This window comes from Centroberyx affinis, unplaced genomic scaffold (assembly GCF_046629955.1).
Source record: "Centroberyx affinis isolate AG114_WGS23_722 - 3 ecotype Tasmania unplaced genomic scaffold, CSIRO-AGI_Caff_v1 ptg005038l_1, whole genome shotgun sequence".
Lineage (NCBI taxonomy): Eukaryota > Metazoa > Chordata > Actinopteri > Beryciformes > Berycidae > Centroberyx > Centroberyx affinis.
In genome coordinates, this window is record NW_027282482.1 from 164022 (window position 1) to 184343 (window position 20322).

The 20322-nt window shown below is 39.4% G+C and overlaps 2 protein-coding genes across 2 annotated transcripts in view; both read left to right on the forward strand.

Moving 5' to 3' along the window:
- Positions 1-998: 998 nt before the first annotated feature.
- Positions 999-7943, forward strand: ccr10 (chemokine (C-C motif) receptor 10). Its single transcript, XM_071545768.1, has 2 exons — positions 999-1038; positions 5930-7943. The coding sequence occupies exons 1-2, from the start codon at positions 1014-1016 to the stop codon at positions 7060-7062; spliced, it is 1158 nt and encodes a 385-aa protein (XP_071401869.1). The 5' UTR covers positions 999-1013; the 3' UTR covers positions 7063-7943.
- Positions 7944-12750: 4807 nt separating this feature from the next.
- fmnl1b (formin-like 1b) overlaps positions 12751-20322 on the forward strand; it is a 33101-nt gene continuing 25529 nt past the window's right edge. The window contains exon 1 of the mRNA XM_071545725.1: positions 12751-13632. Coding sequence (XP_071401826.1) covers positions 13474-13632 — 159 coding nt within the window. The 5' untranslated portion in view covers positions 12751-13473. The remainder of the gene's footprint in view (positions 13633-20322) is intronic.

Sequence of the window (20322 nt, forward strand, 5' to 3'; positions counted from 1 at the left end):
TGGCTGCAGTATGACAGGGTTATTTAGCCATTTGAGTATATTCAAACCCACCCTCCCATCTATCCACACACACACACACACACACATACACAGTCCATGTATAGCTGTAAGCATCATATGCTATGGGATTTGACTGATGGGTGTAACCCATCACAAACAGCCATATAACCTCAAAAGAAGTCAGACAGAGGTTGTGAACTGGTCATGATTCCAGCCACCAGTCACACCCAGGTGAATACATCTGAAATTATTTTGATTTAACCTTTGTCTGCCCTTTGAACCCACAACTTGATGCAGTGGGCATGTACTGTGTGCATTTCACTGAATTTAGGCTCTACTCCTCAAGAAAAATCAATGTGAATTTAAATAATGCCAAAATTATATTACGGCAATCAAGTTTGGGTTAGTTGCATTTAAAACAACGTTGAAACACTGGCTTTGTAAAACAAATCTAACTTACAAAAAAATGTGAGAAATTGAATAAAACTGGAATAATCTTTGCTGGTACATTGCTTTGAGGTAGTTCCCCATTCACAGCATTAGTAGTCATAAATATTCAAATCACATTTCGGATTTCACAGATACGACTTTAAAAGGTCTCTCAAGGTAATCACAATAATTAAGTTACTCTATTCTTTTTAGTTATTTTTTAGGAGAGAGTGTAGTTATTTTTAATTAGGAGACCTCGTGTGCAATTCGATGTTAGGCTCCTGACCTGGCAGTATACTGTATGGTTTCAGACAGATGACTTAACATTTTGCATGTCTTCTTTACCAAAAATCTGTAGCCCACATGATCAGATTAAATATGACGGTACTGCAAAAACAACGAGACAATTTCATGCTGACGTGTTCAAATGACTCCTGATGAGACAAACAACTGATAAAAGGGTATGGCAAGGTCAACAAAACACAGCACTGGTGTCATAGGCTGGAGGTGGTTAAGGTTTTGCCCACATTTTAAGAGTGGCAGCTTCTCAAATCTACCAGAGACACAGACAAAGACCTTGGGAAATGCTTGTCACTCCAAACAGCACAGGTAAAGACACTTAAGAAAATTTGTGTGGTTATGAATTAGTGTACAGATGAAGTCTGATATGATTGAAAGTTTCTGATGCGTCAAATACTGTTTACACACAGCCTACAGTACTGTGTTTTTTCTAACTCTATAAATTTTAAATATGGCCTTTTAGAAATGTCTATAAAGTACAAGAACGTTAAGCAATTGGAATTGAAGACTTTTTGTATATTTCTATCTTAAAAAAACATGCATATGAAAAGTTAAAAAATGTATCATAACATTTATGAATGTATCATCACTAATTTTATGATTTTCAGTCTTTATTTATTGCAGGTTTTATTATATTAAGAATCTTGTCATCCCTTTACAAATGCAGCGGCTTGTCAATACAGGACTTTTTGCTATCATTTCATGAATCAAAACTGTCTGGCAGTGTGGCTGTGGTTCATCACAAATCATAACCCACCCATGCCAATAATACAATTTCATTGGTTTCACATTGCTTCAGCTTTGACTAAGTGTACATTTAACTGCACACAAAATATTAGTGCTTTCCCCATTACTGTATAGGCAGTAAAAAAAAATGTACATTCACCCTTCATCAAATTTAGTCTCATGAGTCATTATTTGCAGTGGACATCTATTGCAGCCTCCAAAATTTCAAGTAAATTACTGTGAATCAGTAAAAAGTTTTGTTGTCTAAAAGAATTAAGCATTAGGTTTGAAATAATCCTTGTTAACAAAATGCACAGCGGGGGAAAACTCAAGCTTTGAGACACTCAACAATGACTGCATAAAATGTTGTGATGAAGTTGTTAGAGAAATCAAACCAAAACAATATTGCCTATAGCCTCAGCAGTTACAGTCAGGGTGAAAGATGAAATGAAAAAAGACGATGTGAGACACATGTTGAGACAGATCAAACGTGTCAAGTATGGCTGAAAGTTCTTTGGCATTTTTGTCAATGACATTATCTATGTGTACATTAAAATCACCCGTAATGACTACACAGTCAAATTCAGTGCAGATAATTGAAAGCATCTCAGTAAAATCATCAAGGAAATGTGGGGAGTATTTTGGTGGCCTGTATATAACTAAATATAGAATACATGGAGAGAATTTCATTTCCATTTTAAACGACACATATTCAAAGGATGAGAATTCTCCAAATGATAACTTCTTACAAAGGAACCTATCCCTAAAAAAGGCACAAACCTTTTTTAGGTTTGTGCCTTTATTATAAAGGCTGTTAGCACGCGACACTGACTGATCTGTAGACCTTCAGACGACCCACGATTTCCCCTGTGCCAACGGCCTGATGCCAGTGTCACGCAACCTGGTGTGTTATGACTGAAATATCTGCTGCTTACTCAAACTGTACAACATAGCTGGGTGGGTTGATCAGAGTGTCTCACTTTCAAGTCAATTGTGTAGGAATTATTATTTCCCCATATAATGACGTTATGTTATGTACTGCAGTCTGCTCTAAACTATGGATTTGGTCGAGTTATCAATACTGAGGCCATGTCTATGGGAAAGCTGCAAGTTTATGGATAATAATTAATACTCACACCAGACAAGTTGGACAAACTGTCGCACCATTTCACAACAGACCAAACAGACCGAATGAATCTAAACCACGTATTCGCATAATATGCATTATAAGTCTGTCTGTCAAAACAGCTAACACATGCTGCAGAAAGGTCTTGAATATCATCAACCCAAATGTGCTCTAGTCTTGGCTGTTGCACAAACAGACAACTGTATCAACACCACAAAATGTAATTGAAAAGCTACTTTTACCAATACAAAGGATCTGATGTGACGATTCCTTGGTCTGCAATCTAGGCTAAGTATTTCCTGAGGATTTTAGTTTTAGTTTTTAGCCACATTCCAATCACATCGCACTACACCTACACTCAGGCTTACTCTTTGCACATAATAGAAAAATTTAACCAGCATTAATCAACTAATGGCACAGCTGAACCTGCTGGCTTGAAGCAGCCACCTGCTCAGCAGATCAGAAACCTCACCTGACCAACAATCAGAGGCTGATTGGACAGCTGACCCATTTTGCTTAAAATGTATTCCTTAACAGTTAAAAAGGGTATTGTATCAGAAAACAATATACTTAACAATGTAAAAAGAAATACAGCAGGTCTTGTGGGCGGTGTATGAGTAAATGCTATAGAATTGGCTATTTGACCAGACAACAGTTTAAAGACACAAAATGTAAAAAAAAAAAAAAAAAAAAAATGTTTTCACATATATAAAGCCTATAGTACTCCACGGCTAAGATATGCATTTTCAATGGAGTTCTGCACTGAGAGAATTTATTTGAACTCGTGTTTATCTATGGCCATTAATTGTCTTTTTTTCTAATTCTATACATTTTCAAAGTGACCTTTTAGAAATAACTATTATGAATAATAATGTTACGTAATCAGAATTGAAGATTTATTGTATATCTATATCTTAAAAAAACATTATGCACATGAAAAGTAAAAAAAAATTAACTATTTGCCAAAATGAAAGCTTTTGTACTCAGAATCAACACACAAATGGAACCATTTCAAATGCATATGCAATTCCAAAATTAAGTATTTCTTAATTTATCATTTTAAAATTGATGAATGTATCGTCATCATTAATTTCATAATTTTCAATCTTTTATATTGCAGGGTGTATTAATACTCTAAATTGTAAGAATCTTGTCTTATTGTCATCCCGCAAATACAGCGGCTTGTCAATACAGGACTGTTCTCAGTTCATGAATCAAAACGGTCTGGCAGTGTGGCTGTGGTTCATCACAAATCATAACCCACCCATGACTTATATTTATGTTTGTTGAGAGGAGACATCCCTTCAGCTGCCTCAGTGATGTACCTAAAATTCACATTGCTTCAGCTTTGACTAAGACTACATTTAACAGCACACAAAATATTAATGCTTTCCCCATTACTGTAGGCATGCAGTAAAAAATACACATTCACACTAAATCAAATTTTGTCTCATGAGTCATTATTTGCAGTGGACATCTATTGCAGCCTCCAACATTTCAAGTATAGGCTATCACTACTGTGAATCAGTAAAATATTTTAATCATATGTTTTTGTTCAAAAGAATTCAACTTTGAAATAATCCTTGTTAAAAGAAAATACCCGCCGGGGGAAAACTCAAGCTTTCAGACACACAACAATGCTCTGCTCACTAGACTGTATAAAATGTTTTCCTGTTTACAGTAACTCTCCTTACCTTTCAAGGAAGCCAAACAACTCCAGTCTCCACTAGCAAATAGCTTTGAGTTAGAATAAAGTTATTAGAGAAATCAAACCAAAACAATTTAGTATTGCCTATAACCTCAGCAGTTACAGTGTCAGGGTGAAAGATGAAATGAAAAAAGGTGACAGTGGAAACTTATTATAAAGGCTGTTAGCACGCGACACTGACTGATCTGTAGACCTTCAGACTACCCACGATTTCCCCTGTGCCAACGGCCTGATGCCAGTGTCACGCAACCTGGTGTGTTATGACTGAAATATCTGCTGCTTGCTCAAACTGTACAACATAGCTGGGAGGGTGGATCAGAGCATCTCACTTTCAAGTCGATTGTATAGGAATTCCTCATATAATAATGTTATGTGCCATGCAACCTGGTGTGTTATGACTGAAATATCTGCTGCTTACTCAAACTGTACAACATAGCTGTGAGGGTTGATCAAAGTGTCTCACTTTCAAGTCCTTGATGCTCGTCTACAAAGCAGCAACCAAAATGGCTCCTACCTACCTGTATCCCTCATTCAGGTCTACGCTCCCTCTAGCCCACTAGGCTCTGCCAAGGAATGGCGCCTGGTGCTGCCACCACAACAAGGCACTAGTCTTCTGTGGTTCCTTGGTGGTGGAACAAGTAACCAAACTCCATTCAATCCGCAGAGTCCCTCTCAATCTTTAAGAAAAGGCTAAAGACCCAGCTCTTTAGTGCATACCTTCTCACCTGATGGACTGTGTAACCAAAAAAAAAAAAACTCTTTATCTGCATCTATACACTCTATGCACTCTATGCATTGCCTCTATGCATTGCTTCATAGCACCTATGTCCTGTTGGACCAGAGCTTAGCTTTATGGCACTTACTCTCGTTGATCTCTCCTGACTAGAACCTTGCTTGTGTTGTATTAAAATCTCATGTGTACGCCCATTTGGGTAAAAGCGTCTGCCAAATGGGAAATTGTAAATTGTAAATTGTAAGTCGATTGTGTACGAATTAATATTTCCCCATATAATGATGTCATGTTATGTACTCTACAGTAATCTGCTCTAAACTATGGATGTGGAGTTGGACAAACTGTCACACCATTTCACAACAGACCAAACAGACTTACTCTCTGCACATAATAGAAGGTTTTCAATCATCGCTGTCATCAGTCTCAGCATTAATAGACTAATGGCACAGCTGAAACTGCTGGCTTGACACAGCCACCTGCTCAGCAGATCAGAAACCTCTCCCAACCAACAATCAGAGGCTAATTGGACAGCTAACCCTCCTGGCTTGAAGTGGCCTACTGCTCCTCTGTACCTTCAGATAACATCACCTTATGTGGGCTGCTGCTCTGAAACACAAAAGATAGGGAGTTAAATGCAAAACACTACTGAATGATTCTCCAGTAAGTAATCAGCATGTATGAGACACATTTGTAACATAGCAAACAAGTTTTTTTTTTCGTTTTTTTTTTTTTTTACTTTACTACTTAGAAACTTTGAATTATCAACAAATTTGTGGTGACAATAACATTGACCTGACTTGTATATGACAAGAGTGCTATTTTTTATGGATTAATTGCAGCTTCCTATAACAAAATCTATCTCTATGGTACAAATAAACCTGATTAGTCTTTATTTATTTGCCTCCAGCTATGGATGACGACTACTATTATGCGACAACAGACGATGACTACTTTGACAACCCCACTTTTAATATGGGTATCCTCGATGGTAACGGCTCATTTCCTGAGATGTGTGAACCTGATGAGCAGGAGCCGACCATCCAAATGTTCCAGACCTGTGTCTTCTGCCTGATCTTCCCCCTGGGCATATTGGGAAACTCCCTAGTGATCGCCACCTTCGCTCTCTACCGACGCCTCCAGCTTCGTTCCATGACCGACGTCTTCCTCTTCCACCTGGCGCTGGCTGACCTCCTGCTCCTCCTCACGCTCCCGCTGCAGGCCGTCGACACTTACCTGGGGTGGATCTTCTCCAGTCCCCTCTGCAAGGCTACGCGCGCCTGCTACGCCATCAACACGTACAGCGGGCTGCTGCTGCTAGCTTGCATTAGTGTTGACCGCTACATGGTGGTGGCACGGGCCCAAGAGGTGCTCAGGTTGCGTAGCCAGATACTAACAGGAGGCAAGGTAGCCGCTGTAGGTGTGTGGGTGGTCGCGTTGCTCCTCAGTGTGCCTGAGATCCTGTTCTCTGGGGTGTCAGGTTCAGGTCCAGAAGCATACTGCGGGATGCAAAGGAGTGGAAAAGTCAAAATGGTCACCAACGGAGCCATCATCGCTGTCTTCTGCCTGTCCTTCTTTGTCATGGTGATATGCTACTCTTTGATTGCTCAGGTGCTGTGGGAGGGGCAGGGACAGGGGCGAGGCAAGGGGTGGTATCGGCAGCGTACCTTGAAGTTGATGGTGGTGCTGGTGTTGGTGTTTGTGGTCTTCCAGCTGCCTTACACCGTGGTGCTGTCACGCAAACTGGCGGGGCAGTTCTGCGCCCTCCTGTTAGAGTACATCACCTGCACCTTGGCGTACACCCGCTGTTGCCTCAACCCCATCCTCTACGCCCTAGTTGGTGTGCGCTTCCGGAACGATGTGTTGAGGCTCTTCCATGATGCAGGCTGCATGCGTGGGTTCAAGTCTGAGAGCTGCGTCTCCATGTCGCTCTCCTCCCCGGCTGCCACCACGCTGTCAGCTTTCTCTCCCACTTCCCCTGACCGCAGTCACTCCAGCATGGAGACGGCACCTGCCACCAAATTTCAGTTTCCAGCAGTCTAATAATATTTCATGGAGTGGACTTGAAATTTGTTAAAGAACCCATAAACTTTTTTGGAATTGCAAAGCTATGCAGTTAATCATGATTCACCAAAAATATGCTTATGTGTATTATAAACTAAATTTGAACCTAAAATACCCAACAAAATATATTTTTGTCATATATACATATATACATATATTTTTCCTGTAAATGTTCTCAACATGCACTCAGGGGTGTAGCATTATGGCTTGACATAATGGCTTACTGTGCTGAAGTGCTGAGCTTGGTGTTCATTTCCAGGTTGACATGTATATATGTTTTTTGGGTAACCCTTTATTTGGATCCAATGTTGATACTCGACTAACTATCAGGTGAAAAAAGTAGATGTTTATTTGCCTATTTGTTGCATCTCTACAGACTATGCAACCCAAAACTTTACCATAGCCTAACCCTAACCCTAACCCTAACTTGACCCTAATTCTAACCCTACCTCCAGCCCAAAGATTAACCCTAACCCAGACTTTAATATCTACAGTATTGACTACTTTCCACACTATTGTAAGTATGACTTCAAACTCAGTAGATTTTTAGCGACACATTATAGTCACTTGATAGTAAATTCAGTATCAGCATTGGACTATCCAAATAAAGTGCAACCTTTTTGTTGTACCACAGATTAGCATGCCACCAATTCCAAAAAAGTCAACAAACGTTTGATTACAATAATATTTCTTCTTCAACTTCTTTTCTCTTTGGTCTTTATTGCAATCTGCTCAAATACTGTGTGATCAGATGCTGATGTGAACAATTGACATGCATTCTATTGTTCAATTGTTTGTGATAATAATAATAATCTAATAATAATCTGTGTGATTTATCTATATTTACTATTTACTTTTTTATCAGAATCACATGTCATGAACTAACCTCTGATTTCAATTTAATGGGATCTTTAAAGATACTGTACTGGGGTGGGGGGGGTGGGGGGGGCATACAATACATGGCTTGAAATGATACTGTAACAAAATGTTCTTAACAATAAAATGATTAAAATAGGCCTATATGAGCTGTTTGATAGTGTAACATTAATGTACGGTAATTTTGTTTTATGAATTTTAAACATAATGTATATACTGCATCATGTATATTGCAAAATGACACCTTTATTTCAAAATGTTCCAATCCATTTTTTTAGATTGTCATATCCTTCCTGTCTGCATTTGATATTGGTTTATTTTTTTGTTTTGATGTATATCTTTCTCCACTCACTTGTATAAATAAACTTTGATGCAAATAATTCATCAAGACTCCTCTGTCCGCCAGCCACAAAGAAAGCAACATAAAATACATTAGGATACTACATACAAGCAGATATTTTTCCAATGCCTCAACAAAAAATGATTTTATTTTACCTCTGTGTGAGACTTTGTGATAATACCCTTGAGGTTTCAAGTAGTGGTGACTGAAACTCATTTCAAACACACTGAGTCAATTTGGCCTTCAGCAACCTGTGAAAGCTGCTACTGAGTGGAGAAAGGAAGGTGGTTTTTACTACAACTTCTAGGTAGCAGGTAAGTGTGTTTCCACTGCCAAGATATGCTCACAGGCCAATATGCCCATGCAGTGTGTGGTGCACAGGGGTGCCATTAGTAGTCTAGCATATCTATTGATTAATTATATTAATTCTAAGTCGTCACAAACATTCATTCTGGTTAGATCATTTCACCACTTCAGCTAGTTTGCTTTGCAGCTGGCAATTTTTTGTAACAATTGCCTTTCAAATTAAATATTCCATTAATTATTTCTATAACTTTGTATATGACGTGTTGATTCCAAATGACTGTTGCAAACACACACACACACACACACATACACACACACACGAACCCCTGCAAACATCAAACATCATCATCTTGCCTACAGAAACACACATACAGACTCTAGTATCATAAGTATGTGACAAAATAAGTCCATATCCTATAATGGATGTTGCTTTTTGTTCAGTTTGTGTTTCCGTATGTTGTTATTAAATTTGTCATTGCTATACAGTATGTTTGCATATATTTATGGATGTATTTATTTTTCTAAGTATATAATCAGAAATAACTGTCTCTGGCACGAGTTGTGAGACTGCTTATGCTTCTCTGTGCATTGGTGAGTCTCATATCTCACAATGTGAACAAACCAATGCACAGGGGCGTCACTTCAGTGAACCCTCAGGTACGGCAAAGCCCCTGTCTGTCATATCGATATGAATCGATATGATTTGCCACCAAAAAATTGTAACCCGATTAATCTATTAAATGTCCGGCAACAAGTGGAGCAGTGACTGATATTAGCCAATTGGTCAATATGATAAATTATTACTAGACGTAGGTCACCAATTTTGTCAGATGCTTTATTTTTTTATTTTTTTTATTTTTTTATTATTATTATTATTTTTATTTATTTTTTTCGCTTAGGCTGGGGTATTGCAAGTGTCACCTTGTCATACCCATTTTACACCCATGACAATGCAAAATATTATTTACATGCTCAGTTGCACAAAATATTGTGGATTTCTTGGTGTTTTGTTAGAGATGGTATATGACCTGATTTATTACATTTTTCACAGTGTAAAACATGGACAAAATAAAAGTAAAATTCTTTAACCGAAAATTTTCAGTAGCAACAACATTCTAGAATTCTGTTGGAGTCTAAAGTGTTAAATGTATGTTTATAATAATTATGGTTTACTCTACTTAACCTTCCTATTATGTTAAACTTAGCAGACATCTTTTATGTTTGGGGTCAAATTGACCCACAAAAAATGATTGTATTTGAAAGTGTTACCCAAGTTTATGCTTCAGAATATCTGCAAGTAACACATAGAAGTTAGTCAATAATGAATAAAACACCAATAAAAAGTAAATTAGTCACCAAAATAGTCTTTCAAACAGCTGTGACACGACCTCATTGGCAGAAAATCTTCAGGTGAGATGAAAGTCTATAAAAACTCAATAGAACTGTGTGTCTTATGTTAGGGCTCTAAAGCATGGGGAACTTTTTTAATTATCTAAAAATTGCATGGGAAAGTTCCATGAGTCAAAACAAAGAGAAAGAAAATATGTGTAAAACTTTTATATTTTCTCTGGTTTTATAAGGCTATTGTGTTAGGGGTCAAAATGACCCCAAACTTTTATGTTTACCAATTTCCCCCATGAAATAAGGAAAAGTCATCAAGTATCAAGCTGAAAAAATAATGCTAATCGTGTTTTTAGATACGTTAAATGTTGAATGCGGTCAAATTTACCCCAAATATAATAGGAGGGTTAAAAAAAAGCATGTCTATCAAACACTTTTAAACACATTTGATAAAATGTGTGAATCTGGTACTGAAACTTGTGTGAGTGGGATGCAGCCTACAGTAGAGACGAGAATGACTCAGGAAACCTGCTTGTCTTTTTGGAGACAAGTGGGTTTACTTGTCAGCAGCCTCTTGTGAACTGAAAATAGCATGAAGTTGGAACTGTCATCAGCGATCACTGGCAGTGGTATTCTGGTGAGTTTTACCTTTATGATCATACTATATGAAGATAATATAGGGGATTTGTAAGTAATGCTTGTAGTGCAACACTCACATTGAGATGTACAATAAATATGAGTTAAGACAGTTCTAAACAACTTATTTTGAGTTTACAAGTGTTCAAAAAGTTGGCTACCCAAGACTAGCCTGACTAAGGTCAGGTAAAAGCTCTGTAGTTGTACTGTGATGTTTTGAGCACTAGATGTCACCCTGATGCAGAGGCACTGTAGACATTTACTGGTGTTTATTAGTCTGACCCGTAGCCCAGTCTGTGATGACACTGTTCCTAGAAATTAATAACAGTAGCTTTGAACAATAGTGAATTTGAACTGCAAATTAACCAAACAACTCCAACTTTGTGCTTATTATCAGATCTGTTGTTTTTCAACTTTGTATTTAATGCATTCTTCACATAAATTATACATATATGCATATAGTATACATACAGTATATATACACATAAAAGCAACAGACCACATTAACTCTGTCACACACATACCACCACACATGCATGCAGCCCCCCCCCCCCCATAAATAAATAAATAAATAAATATCACCACAAGTCTGCCTTAAAAAAAAGAATAAAATAAAGATAAAAATAAAAGTATGTAATAAAAAGGTAATACAAAATAAAATAAGATAACTTGACCTGCACTTGACCAGTTTCAAATTATACATTCCCATGTAACAGAATGGGTTTGAACTAGGATTCCCTGTGGGTTAAATGACATGCAGTCAGCTAAAGGGGAATCCATCATGGTCAAAAAAGATATTTCATCATGCGAGACTTCAGGCAAGGTCACTGCTACACTCACACCTCTATGACCTGAATACCTGATGTCAGCCCCAAACTGGACACCTGTGAATCAGACATGTTTCAGAAAACAGGGGAAGTTATAGTACGTCCCATGTGGAAACCATACATCTGCCAGTATGCTGCATGGGAACCTTTCCTTTCTAAAGTAGTTCACAAGGTTTGCACCCATTGCACAATACAGAATTAGTTGTCAAATTTAACTAAATTCACTGTACAGCCAGTAAACAAAGTTCCAGGCTGTCCAAAGTTTCTTCACTAATTGTATTACTGAGCATGTGCTTTATGTCATCTCTGTGTGCTGCTGACCAGGTGTGGCCAGACCTAGAGGTATCAGTGTGACACTCATTATTTATTCACAGCTGCTTCCAGGTAATACACCTTCCAGTAACACTCCAGTCACTCTGTAGCCTGTAACTTCTTCTGTAGCCTAGCCAGTAACTTGCTACTAGCACTAGCCTTTGCCCCTCTCTGAGCCAACAGTTATGTCATCTCCCCCATCTCACAACTTATGATTCTGATTAAGTGCATGATCCTGTTTTGCAGCCAGTCTGCATTAGCTCTCCACATTACAACCTTGGTTTGTTAGGACTTGGGGTATGATGAGGATTTTTTGGTGACGCAATAAGCTAGTGTGAATGAGGCTTTGATCACGGGGAGATCTGGTTTTGTGAGCTGCCAAAGTCTGGCTGTTTGCTACCTCTGGCGGGGCAAAGCTGCAGAATGTGCAAGCAAACCTTGTAACTCCAATTTGGTGCTGTTCATTTATTTAGCAAGTTTCATGAGCTAAAGGTCCAGGAAATGTAGTAAAAAATGATTGTTGTACTTTGAAATTATTTTTAAAATGATAATAGACATGTAGGGTTTTCATTTGACAGCAGGGTTTTTCATTTTTTACACATTCATATTCTATCAAGAATTCGTTTTGGGACTTTTACACTCCTGAACGAGCATCTGAACATGGCTTAATGTGTGTGGGAAATTCCATTTAGACTGTAGTAGACATTTATCAGTTTTTAATTTATTTTCAGTTCTCCACATATCCAATAGCTCACTGTAGATTACTGGGAAAGGATGCTTTCTAATGATATTTTACATAATCCCCTACTCTCTTGCCTCCCCTCCTCCCTCTGTGCGAACAAACCCACCACATTCTCTCCATCAGGTGTCGTCTGCACATGGAGGCATTAGGACCCAGAGAGCACAGATCTGTCTCTGCTCTCCCTAGCTGGGAGAACTAATGCTGCTGCTGCCTCCTCTCCCTCTCTGTCCCTGTTTCGGATAGACAGAGTAGTTGCTTGCTGGATCTCTGCCTCCCCCTCTTTTCCTCTCTTCCTCTGGATATGGAGATCAAAGGCCCAGTGACTCCCAGCACCCAGCATAGATTCCAGCGGATGGAGGATTTCCATAGATTACTTGCAAGCCCAACTAAATCTCTACCACTGCAGCTGCTGGAGTAGGCAGGACTCCCCCAAACAAGAGTTTTCTCCTCACCTGTGCAGAGGGAACACAGACCTGCTACCTTTCATTGTTTATCTTCATTTTTTCTCTCTTCTGCGACCTCGTCTAGTGCGGCAGCTAGGCTCAAAAACTCTGTCTCCTCCCTCTTTCTCTTTCACTCCGTTCAGCTGTCACTCCCTCTGTCACTCTGCCTCTCAGGATTTCCCCTTCCCTCCCTCCCTCCCTCCCTCTCTCTCTCTAGGGTTTCACACCGCATCGGGAACTAAAAAAGGTCTGGCCCTTATTCAGTCACAGGGGTGAGTTTCATCCCACTGCTTTCTCTTGGTTTGAGAAGATGGAGGAGTGATAAATAGAAGGATGCTACTTCAGCCTGAATCGTTACTGTGGGGTCATGGAAATAGCTAAAGGTCACAGGTCAGCACCACACAGACCCTTGACTTTAAGTTTTCGGAACTAGACGCACTTCTCTGGATTATTGAGCTGCTTGAAGGATCCTAGCACTGTCTTTACCTGAGGCTGAAGTTAGAGTGCAGGGTTTTTGTGTGTGTATGAGTGTGTGTATGTGTGTGTGGATCTGTCGGATATACAGTCATGGGGAATGCAGCAGGAAGCATGGAGGTGCCTCTGGGCAAGGAGGGAAAGACGGTGTCGGCCCCTCCAGGCTCCACAGGCCCTCAGAAACAATCCACGGGGCCGAAACTCCCCATGCCACCTGAAGAGGAACTGGAGGAGCGCTTCAATGCAGTGCTGGTGAGTTGGATGTCAATGCACACACTCCATAGCAGAATGTGGAGCAGGTCAGGGCACATGTTCACTTTCACACACACTCACACACACAGAAGAGACCACAAACCAAACAATACAAAGACACAAAGAATCCAGAATATGTTGGAAATGTGCACGTCCTCAGGACAAGCTTATCACAGCACCAGGTACACAATGTCACTGTGGAAAGATACATAAGAGGTCCTTTATACTAAGGCTTACTGCAGCATTAGGCTCACTCTATGGTCTGTTGGAGGAAGAATAAAAGGGGGAAGGCAGCTCTGTTTACAATGCGATAAAACGTGCCGGCTCACACCTATACATTACTACAGAAAGTTAGAGACCCCAGGGTGTTGCTGACAAATCTTCTCTGGATAAATGTCACAAAAGCTTGCCAGCTTTTGTTTAGGAAGGGGAATCTGCTCAAATTTTCTGTGATAAAAATTATAAGAGCATATGAGTCTAGTTGAATAGTTTTCCTCACTGCCTGACTTTCCCTGCTAGTCAGTGACAAAGCCACAATGACAGAATCGATGGCAAGTCCTTCGATGACAAGCATTCCTTGACTCTAACTTGATTTCCTCTTCATTACCTCCTTCACTGGGCCATTTAGTTGTCTTCTGTTTACAACAACATGGTCAGTGACTGCGGAACTCGTGCTTGTGTGTTGACAGCACAAAAAAAAAGACAAAACACAATTGAGCAACATATTTGAGTCTGACAATGCAGCTATGTTCAATATGTGGCCAGGCGACTTGCTATATGATTAACTGCATTCCTTTTTTTATTCTTTTCTCGGCCTTATCGCTTGAATCTCCAAGGTGCGTGGTGGCGGATGATAAGCCTGTTTGTAGATGTGTGACACATCCTTGTGACATCATGTTGTGCTAACCTGTGATTTGAGGGCAGGAGAGAAACACAAATAAGCCAGGCGCAGACTCCATCTTGTCAGCGAATAACCTTACAGCAACACTGTGTTCCTTTTCGTATACCCTCCTAAAGGGGAATACCAATCAATTTAAGAACTGATAAATGCTCCTCCAGTGCACTAAGGCAGTTCAATCAATGTGTTTGAGCATAAACAACTCTCTACTAAAGGCAAAACCAAGAGTCCTATTACCTCCACCAAGGAGGTTATGTTTTCGCCTGTTGGTTAGTCTGTCAGCAGGATATCTCCAAAACCTATAAACACATTTCCAATTTGGTGGACAGATAGGCCTTGGGCCAAGGAACAATTGAGTAGATTTTGGTGGTGATCCAAATTTCTGCCATTAGACAATTAGCGTTTTGTTTTTTTTAGGCATAACCATGAAACTATGAAACCATGAAACAGAGATAGAGACTTGATTCCAAATCCTAAAGTTATATTCAAATCAATTCAACTTAAACTTATGTGTTTGGGTTTAACAGAAAGTCGGAGAATCGTTCAGCGTTGGCGGAGGTTTGTGCTCTCTGATTGCCTTCTAGTTGGCAATGTTTTACAGCCTGGAGCCGAACATGCTGATCAAGAATGAGAGATTGACTTTTTGGACTCATTTGATGTGTGTCTGAACCTATGGTCTGAACTTTTATCTCCAAGTTAGCCTTATATAACTTCTGTTCATTCTGTAACAGAATATGTAGCCCTTGCTCCAGAAAATCTTCCTGGATACTTTCAGTCAAATTTCCCCTTTTTCCGCCCAGTCACTCTGTATGGAGCTGTACATTGGTATTATATCACACATGGTGGGGACAGGTTAAACTTTCCCCCCTTGTATTTAGAAATGAGAGAAATCACCATGTTCACTAAAAACTGTCATCAGGAGTGTTTGAACAGGTTTGAATGTAGGTTTGAAGCTGTCAATCTGTGTCTTCTTCTTGAGAGATTTTTTAAGAGATTGGATTGCTAATGAGCATTCATTTGCATGAATTTGCCATCTGGAGTTTAAACATGCTGAAATACCCTCCAAACATAGTACAAAATGGGCTTTTACGTTTTGATTCAGAGTTTGAGGTCTTTGCTTTGTGTTTCAAGATGTTTCTGGGGTAGTTTTAAAATGCAACCTGTTTCTTAACATAATTTACGTTTTCTTTTATATTTTTATATTTTGCATTTATATTTATATTGTGTTTATATATCTGTTTATATTTTGTAAATCTATGTTAATCTGGTAATACACAGAACAAACCATTTTTAAGTGTCTCATTCCCTAATTTAAATTATATATCTGCAGATCTAATGCAGATAATATATTATAGTTCTATCAGTTCCCTTATGAGAGTAACTGTATTGTAAATTGGGTGCTTTTTAAATCATGGGGTAACATGTTTGCATAAGATCGCTCTCTAGGACTTTACTTACGGTGCATGTCCATGTTGTGCACATACTGAATTGAATCTGCGTGGGAGAGGAAGTATGAGTGTGTGTGTGTGTGTGTGTGTGGGTGGATGGGTGGGTGTTTACAAATCACACTGGGATGTGGTGGGATCAGGGGCTGACCACTGTAATTAATTACTGTAACGTTTCAATGGCATACATCCACTGCCAACTGCCTGCTAAAGGTGCGTTGTGTGTGTGTGTGTGTGTGTACCTGACCTGCACTCGTGCGTTCGTGTGTATGTTTACTACATGCAGTAGGTGCAAGTGTGTATGTGCAAATGATACATGTCATTCAGCATCAGTAAAAGTGAGTCACAGTCATTAGTTATTGCATTGTAAACATTGCGACTCCCCTCCCTGTGCTGAATACACTCTCTTGTGTTAACAGCACTTTTTTTTTTGCTACATCACCACTGTATCACACCAAATATAGATCATCTCTGCCACTCCCAGCCCCCCTCCTCACCCAAAGCCCCCCCCCCACACACACACACACCCCACCCTCCTCCTCTCCACATCTTCTGCTGAGTGTGCATAGCAAATCTCCTGTGTGCTAAGTGGAGATGCTACTCCGCCTGCATACAAACCAGCTGGCTGCAGGCAACCTGGCTGTGTGGTACATATGAAGACATTAGGTGATGCACCAGTGATGCTGCAGAAGTCTCATGGTGTCGAGGGTTCTGCAGAGGCACAAAGGGGCAAGAGGGCGAGGCCAGTTCAATGGTGTGAGTGAAGGGTTTTATGGAGAGACTTCCTTCAGAGGTGTGGCGGTGCCTTTTGAAGGTGCTTTACTCATATTATGATGTTTATGTCTGTTGATATCTGAAAAATCAATATCTAAACTAGAAAAATCAGCCTGGTATGTCACGCTGATAATGGAGTTGCTCGAAAGCACGGCTTAGCTCTTGAATCACTTCCCTTATCCAAATTTGTGTTGAGCATTTTGCCTGTGTGCTTTACATAACACTTTGCATATTTCCTCAACAGGGAATGCGGTGGTGGGTGGAATTGTAAATGTACATCTGTTGATTTGTGTATTGTATATACAGAGACCGACAAGTAGAGAGAAAGACAAAGGGAGAGTGTATTTTTAACACTTGTGAGCTCTTGTGCACTCACGGCAAGTTAACTCATTGTAGGGTGGCCCATTATAAATTGTTTCTCCTTTGGTTTCTGAAATGTTCACGGAATGTGCAAAATATTAAGATCAGCATCTATTTACATGAGATTTACTATCCAGGTGAAAGCTGACTCTTCTTGACTTACTTGACTTACCACCCCACTTTGCACCTGGCATTAACATTCATCTCACATTTGGATTGTTTCTAGATATGATTTAGCTGAATTACATTTACACAAGACATTAAAATGCGTCTTCTGTGAAATTGGATTCCTCATTCCCTTGCCAAAATAGAGATTGCTACACCTATCGCTTCCTCTCATAATATTTACATCCTTTGAATCAAACAGTATGCACCTTGTCTCATTTGTTCGCAGGGATCCTGACAATGTGATTTTGACAAGTATATTAGGAGAATTCAGCAAAAGTGGGATGTCATACTGAGTAGGACACCTGAGGCTTTTCAGGCATATTGAACTAATAATCTGATCTTCTTCTCTAAATATAAATTTGATCTTCTTTCAACCAGTGGTTGTTGTTACTTACTAACTAAAATAAATATTTTGGTCATGAAATGTAATTAATTACATTACATGCATTTCATTAGATTATATGCAATATAATACAGTGAGATTACATGTAATACAATGGCAGCCTGGTGTGAGAGGGGGAAAGCAGGGAAAGAAGAGAGAAAGCTGATCTGGTAATAATTACGGTGCACCGCTTCATCTGTCTGACTTTGCCAAACGCTGAATGAAAGTTGGCTTTGGGCACACTGCTCACAAATGGATTTGTCAGGCTTCTTGAACATAATAACAACGTGGATCCTTGCTTTTGGGTTAGTCAGCATCTTGAGGAATTCAGAAATGCAGCATGTATTTGGCTAGTATTTTGGATAGAGGGTAATCAATGTTGCAGAATTCAGAAATGCAAAAAAGGGCCCATTAAACTGAATTCACCCTATGGTACTATGCCTGTTACCAGACTGATCTGTGTGTGCTTCCTGGTTGGAAGCGTGTGCAAACATTTATTACCGTTTCTGTAGTTGCTATATGTGGATTGGAGATTACATTTACACTTTGCTGTTAATGTTGTTGATAATGTGTTTTTTCTAACCCTGACCCTGTCTAATTACAATCTGGTCACCCAGGATGCATTTTAATGCCAGGTGAAAAGGGGGTAATTGATTTCATTTTTAATCGACATAGGTGAAATGGAGGGAACAAATTAAAGAAGGATTTTTAAGCCTAGAAACTATTGAGGGAAGTATTGTGCAAGTGTCATTTAGAGGGTGCCAATCTGAGTGTGCCAAGAACTGCAACATGCTTTCACACTCAGCAGTTGTCAGTGTGTATAAAAATGGTCCACAAAGGACATCCAGCCATCAGCAAGCCAGTGATCAAAAAAGGCCGACATGAATTTGTACAAATCAGCACACAGGACTGCAGATAGTCAGCGATAGTTCATCGCAATTTTGGTGCTGAAAGACCCAAAAAAGAATGAACAACATGTTGTATCTTGACATGAATGGGGCAGAAGTTGACATCCTTAATGAGTTTCACTTTTTTGAGCAAACCAGGTGTGCTTAGTGGTAGCTGAGCCATTCTAATGTTATAATTTACAGCAGAATTGGCCAAAATGCATAAGAAGGTCCAAACCAAAGGCCACATCAGCTGGATTGGGGAGTTAGAAAACATCCATGATGCTGAAGATAGTGACCTGCTCACACAAGTGCTTCACCTATCCATATTGTTCGCTCATGTTAGCAGTCAGTTACTTTGCTAACATTTTATTTATCTCCAAATCATCAAGGTGTAATTCTTATTAAGTGACAGTATTTACAGGGTTGATCTTCAGTATTAGCAATATCTCAACATCATGTTGCATAGTCTCAGGAGCGCTTCTTTGACAGTCAAAATGTTTACTCTCTGTGCATATGTATGGCCATCTGTACACTTCTTAAGGTGAAGCAATGCACATTTGCACATAATGTATATGTATATTGCTGTAAATTTACATATCTACTTCTTCAATTTCCACATTTCCCTCTCATTGTTCATTGTTGGATCCTGCTCATATAAATGATATTTTGCATAATGGTTCCACTAGTAAATACCGTATACATGCTGGTATTTTTATGTTTCCTGATAAGAGCCAAAAAAGAACCATCACCAAACCTTGTTGTTAATGACCCATCAAATTGTTTGAAAGGACCACACAAAAATTCACTTTAGTAAATAATTTTCAAGGCAAGGTCTCTGCTTTGCACAGTAATTGTTGTGTTTCTTATTGGAATTAATGTTGTTGTGCCAAACAAAACTAAAATATTAGGCAGCTCTGTTCACATCCTTTTCATACCAGCTTTTGATTTGCAATTAGTGTTGAAAAATGTAAAACTATCTCAAACCACTGAGTGAATTCTCATTTGTTTTTAATCAAAAGGTCGATCTCAGACAACCAATGCAGAGTTGTGACAACCTGAAAAACTGAAAAACGCATTTCACTTTTGTACTCTGAAGGTCTAAGCACTCCGATGGTCTGTGTATGTTAAACTTTGTGGTTGCCTGATCTATGTGTTTTCTGTATTGTGTGTGTGTGTGTGTGTCTGTGTGTGTTCATGTATGTGTGTCTGTGTGCCTAGCGTGCGTGCATGCATGTCCAAAAGAGAGAGATTAAATCGATAGAATCTAATTAGGGATTAGTGCTGTATTCCATCACAGCGCTCTTAAAGCGATGCTGCAGGTGTGGCGGAGAGAGAGAGAGGCCCAGTCACCTCTGTGGTAACTTTCTCTTGTGACGTTGGTGCACGACATTTGATGCTAATCAGTATTCTGTCAAGGTCAACCCCCATTTCTGAGAATTGCTCTCAACAATAAAATGAAAAATATATATATATACGTAGGCCGGCAACATTTGCTGTTGATTTTGTGTGTACCTCTATAAGTACACCAGATTAAACCAGGGTTTATTCCTGATTTGCACTGTCCAAAGGTGATCCAGCCAGCCGACTCTAACCAGTGCTTATTGATCAATCAGCTTCATTTATCAAGGCTGATTTATCAGAGCCACAACCAGCTGGACAGCAGCATTGATTTAGTATGCTATTTCTGCCCTTGTTTTTCAGCGGGGCACAAATAATGTTACAGTTGCTCCTGAACATGAAAAAGGAATTTAAACCAAGCAGATATGAGGGCCG

What these genes read in the sequence shown, in the direction of transcription:
- ccr10 (XM_071545768.1), top strand. Translation starts at nt 1,014, where the DNA reads ATGCTTGTCACTCCAAACAGCACAG. An exon ending in TGTCACTCCAAACAGCACAG is followed by an intron (nt 1,039 to 5,929) that starts GTAAAGACACTT and finishes ATTTGCCTCCAG; the next exon opens with CTATGGATGACGACTACTAT.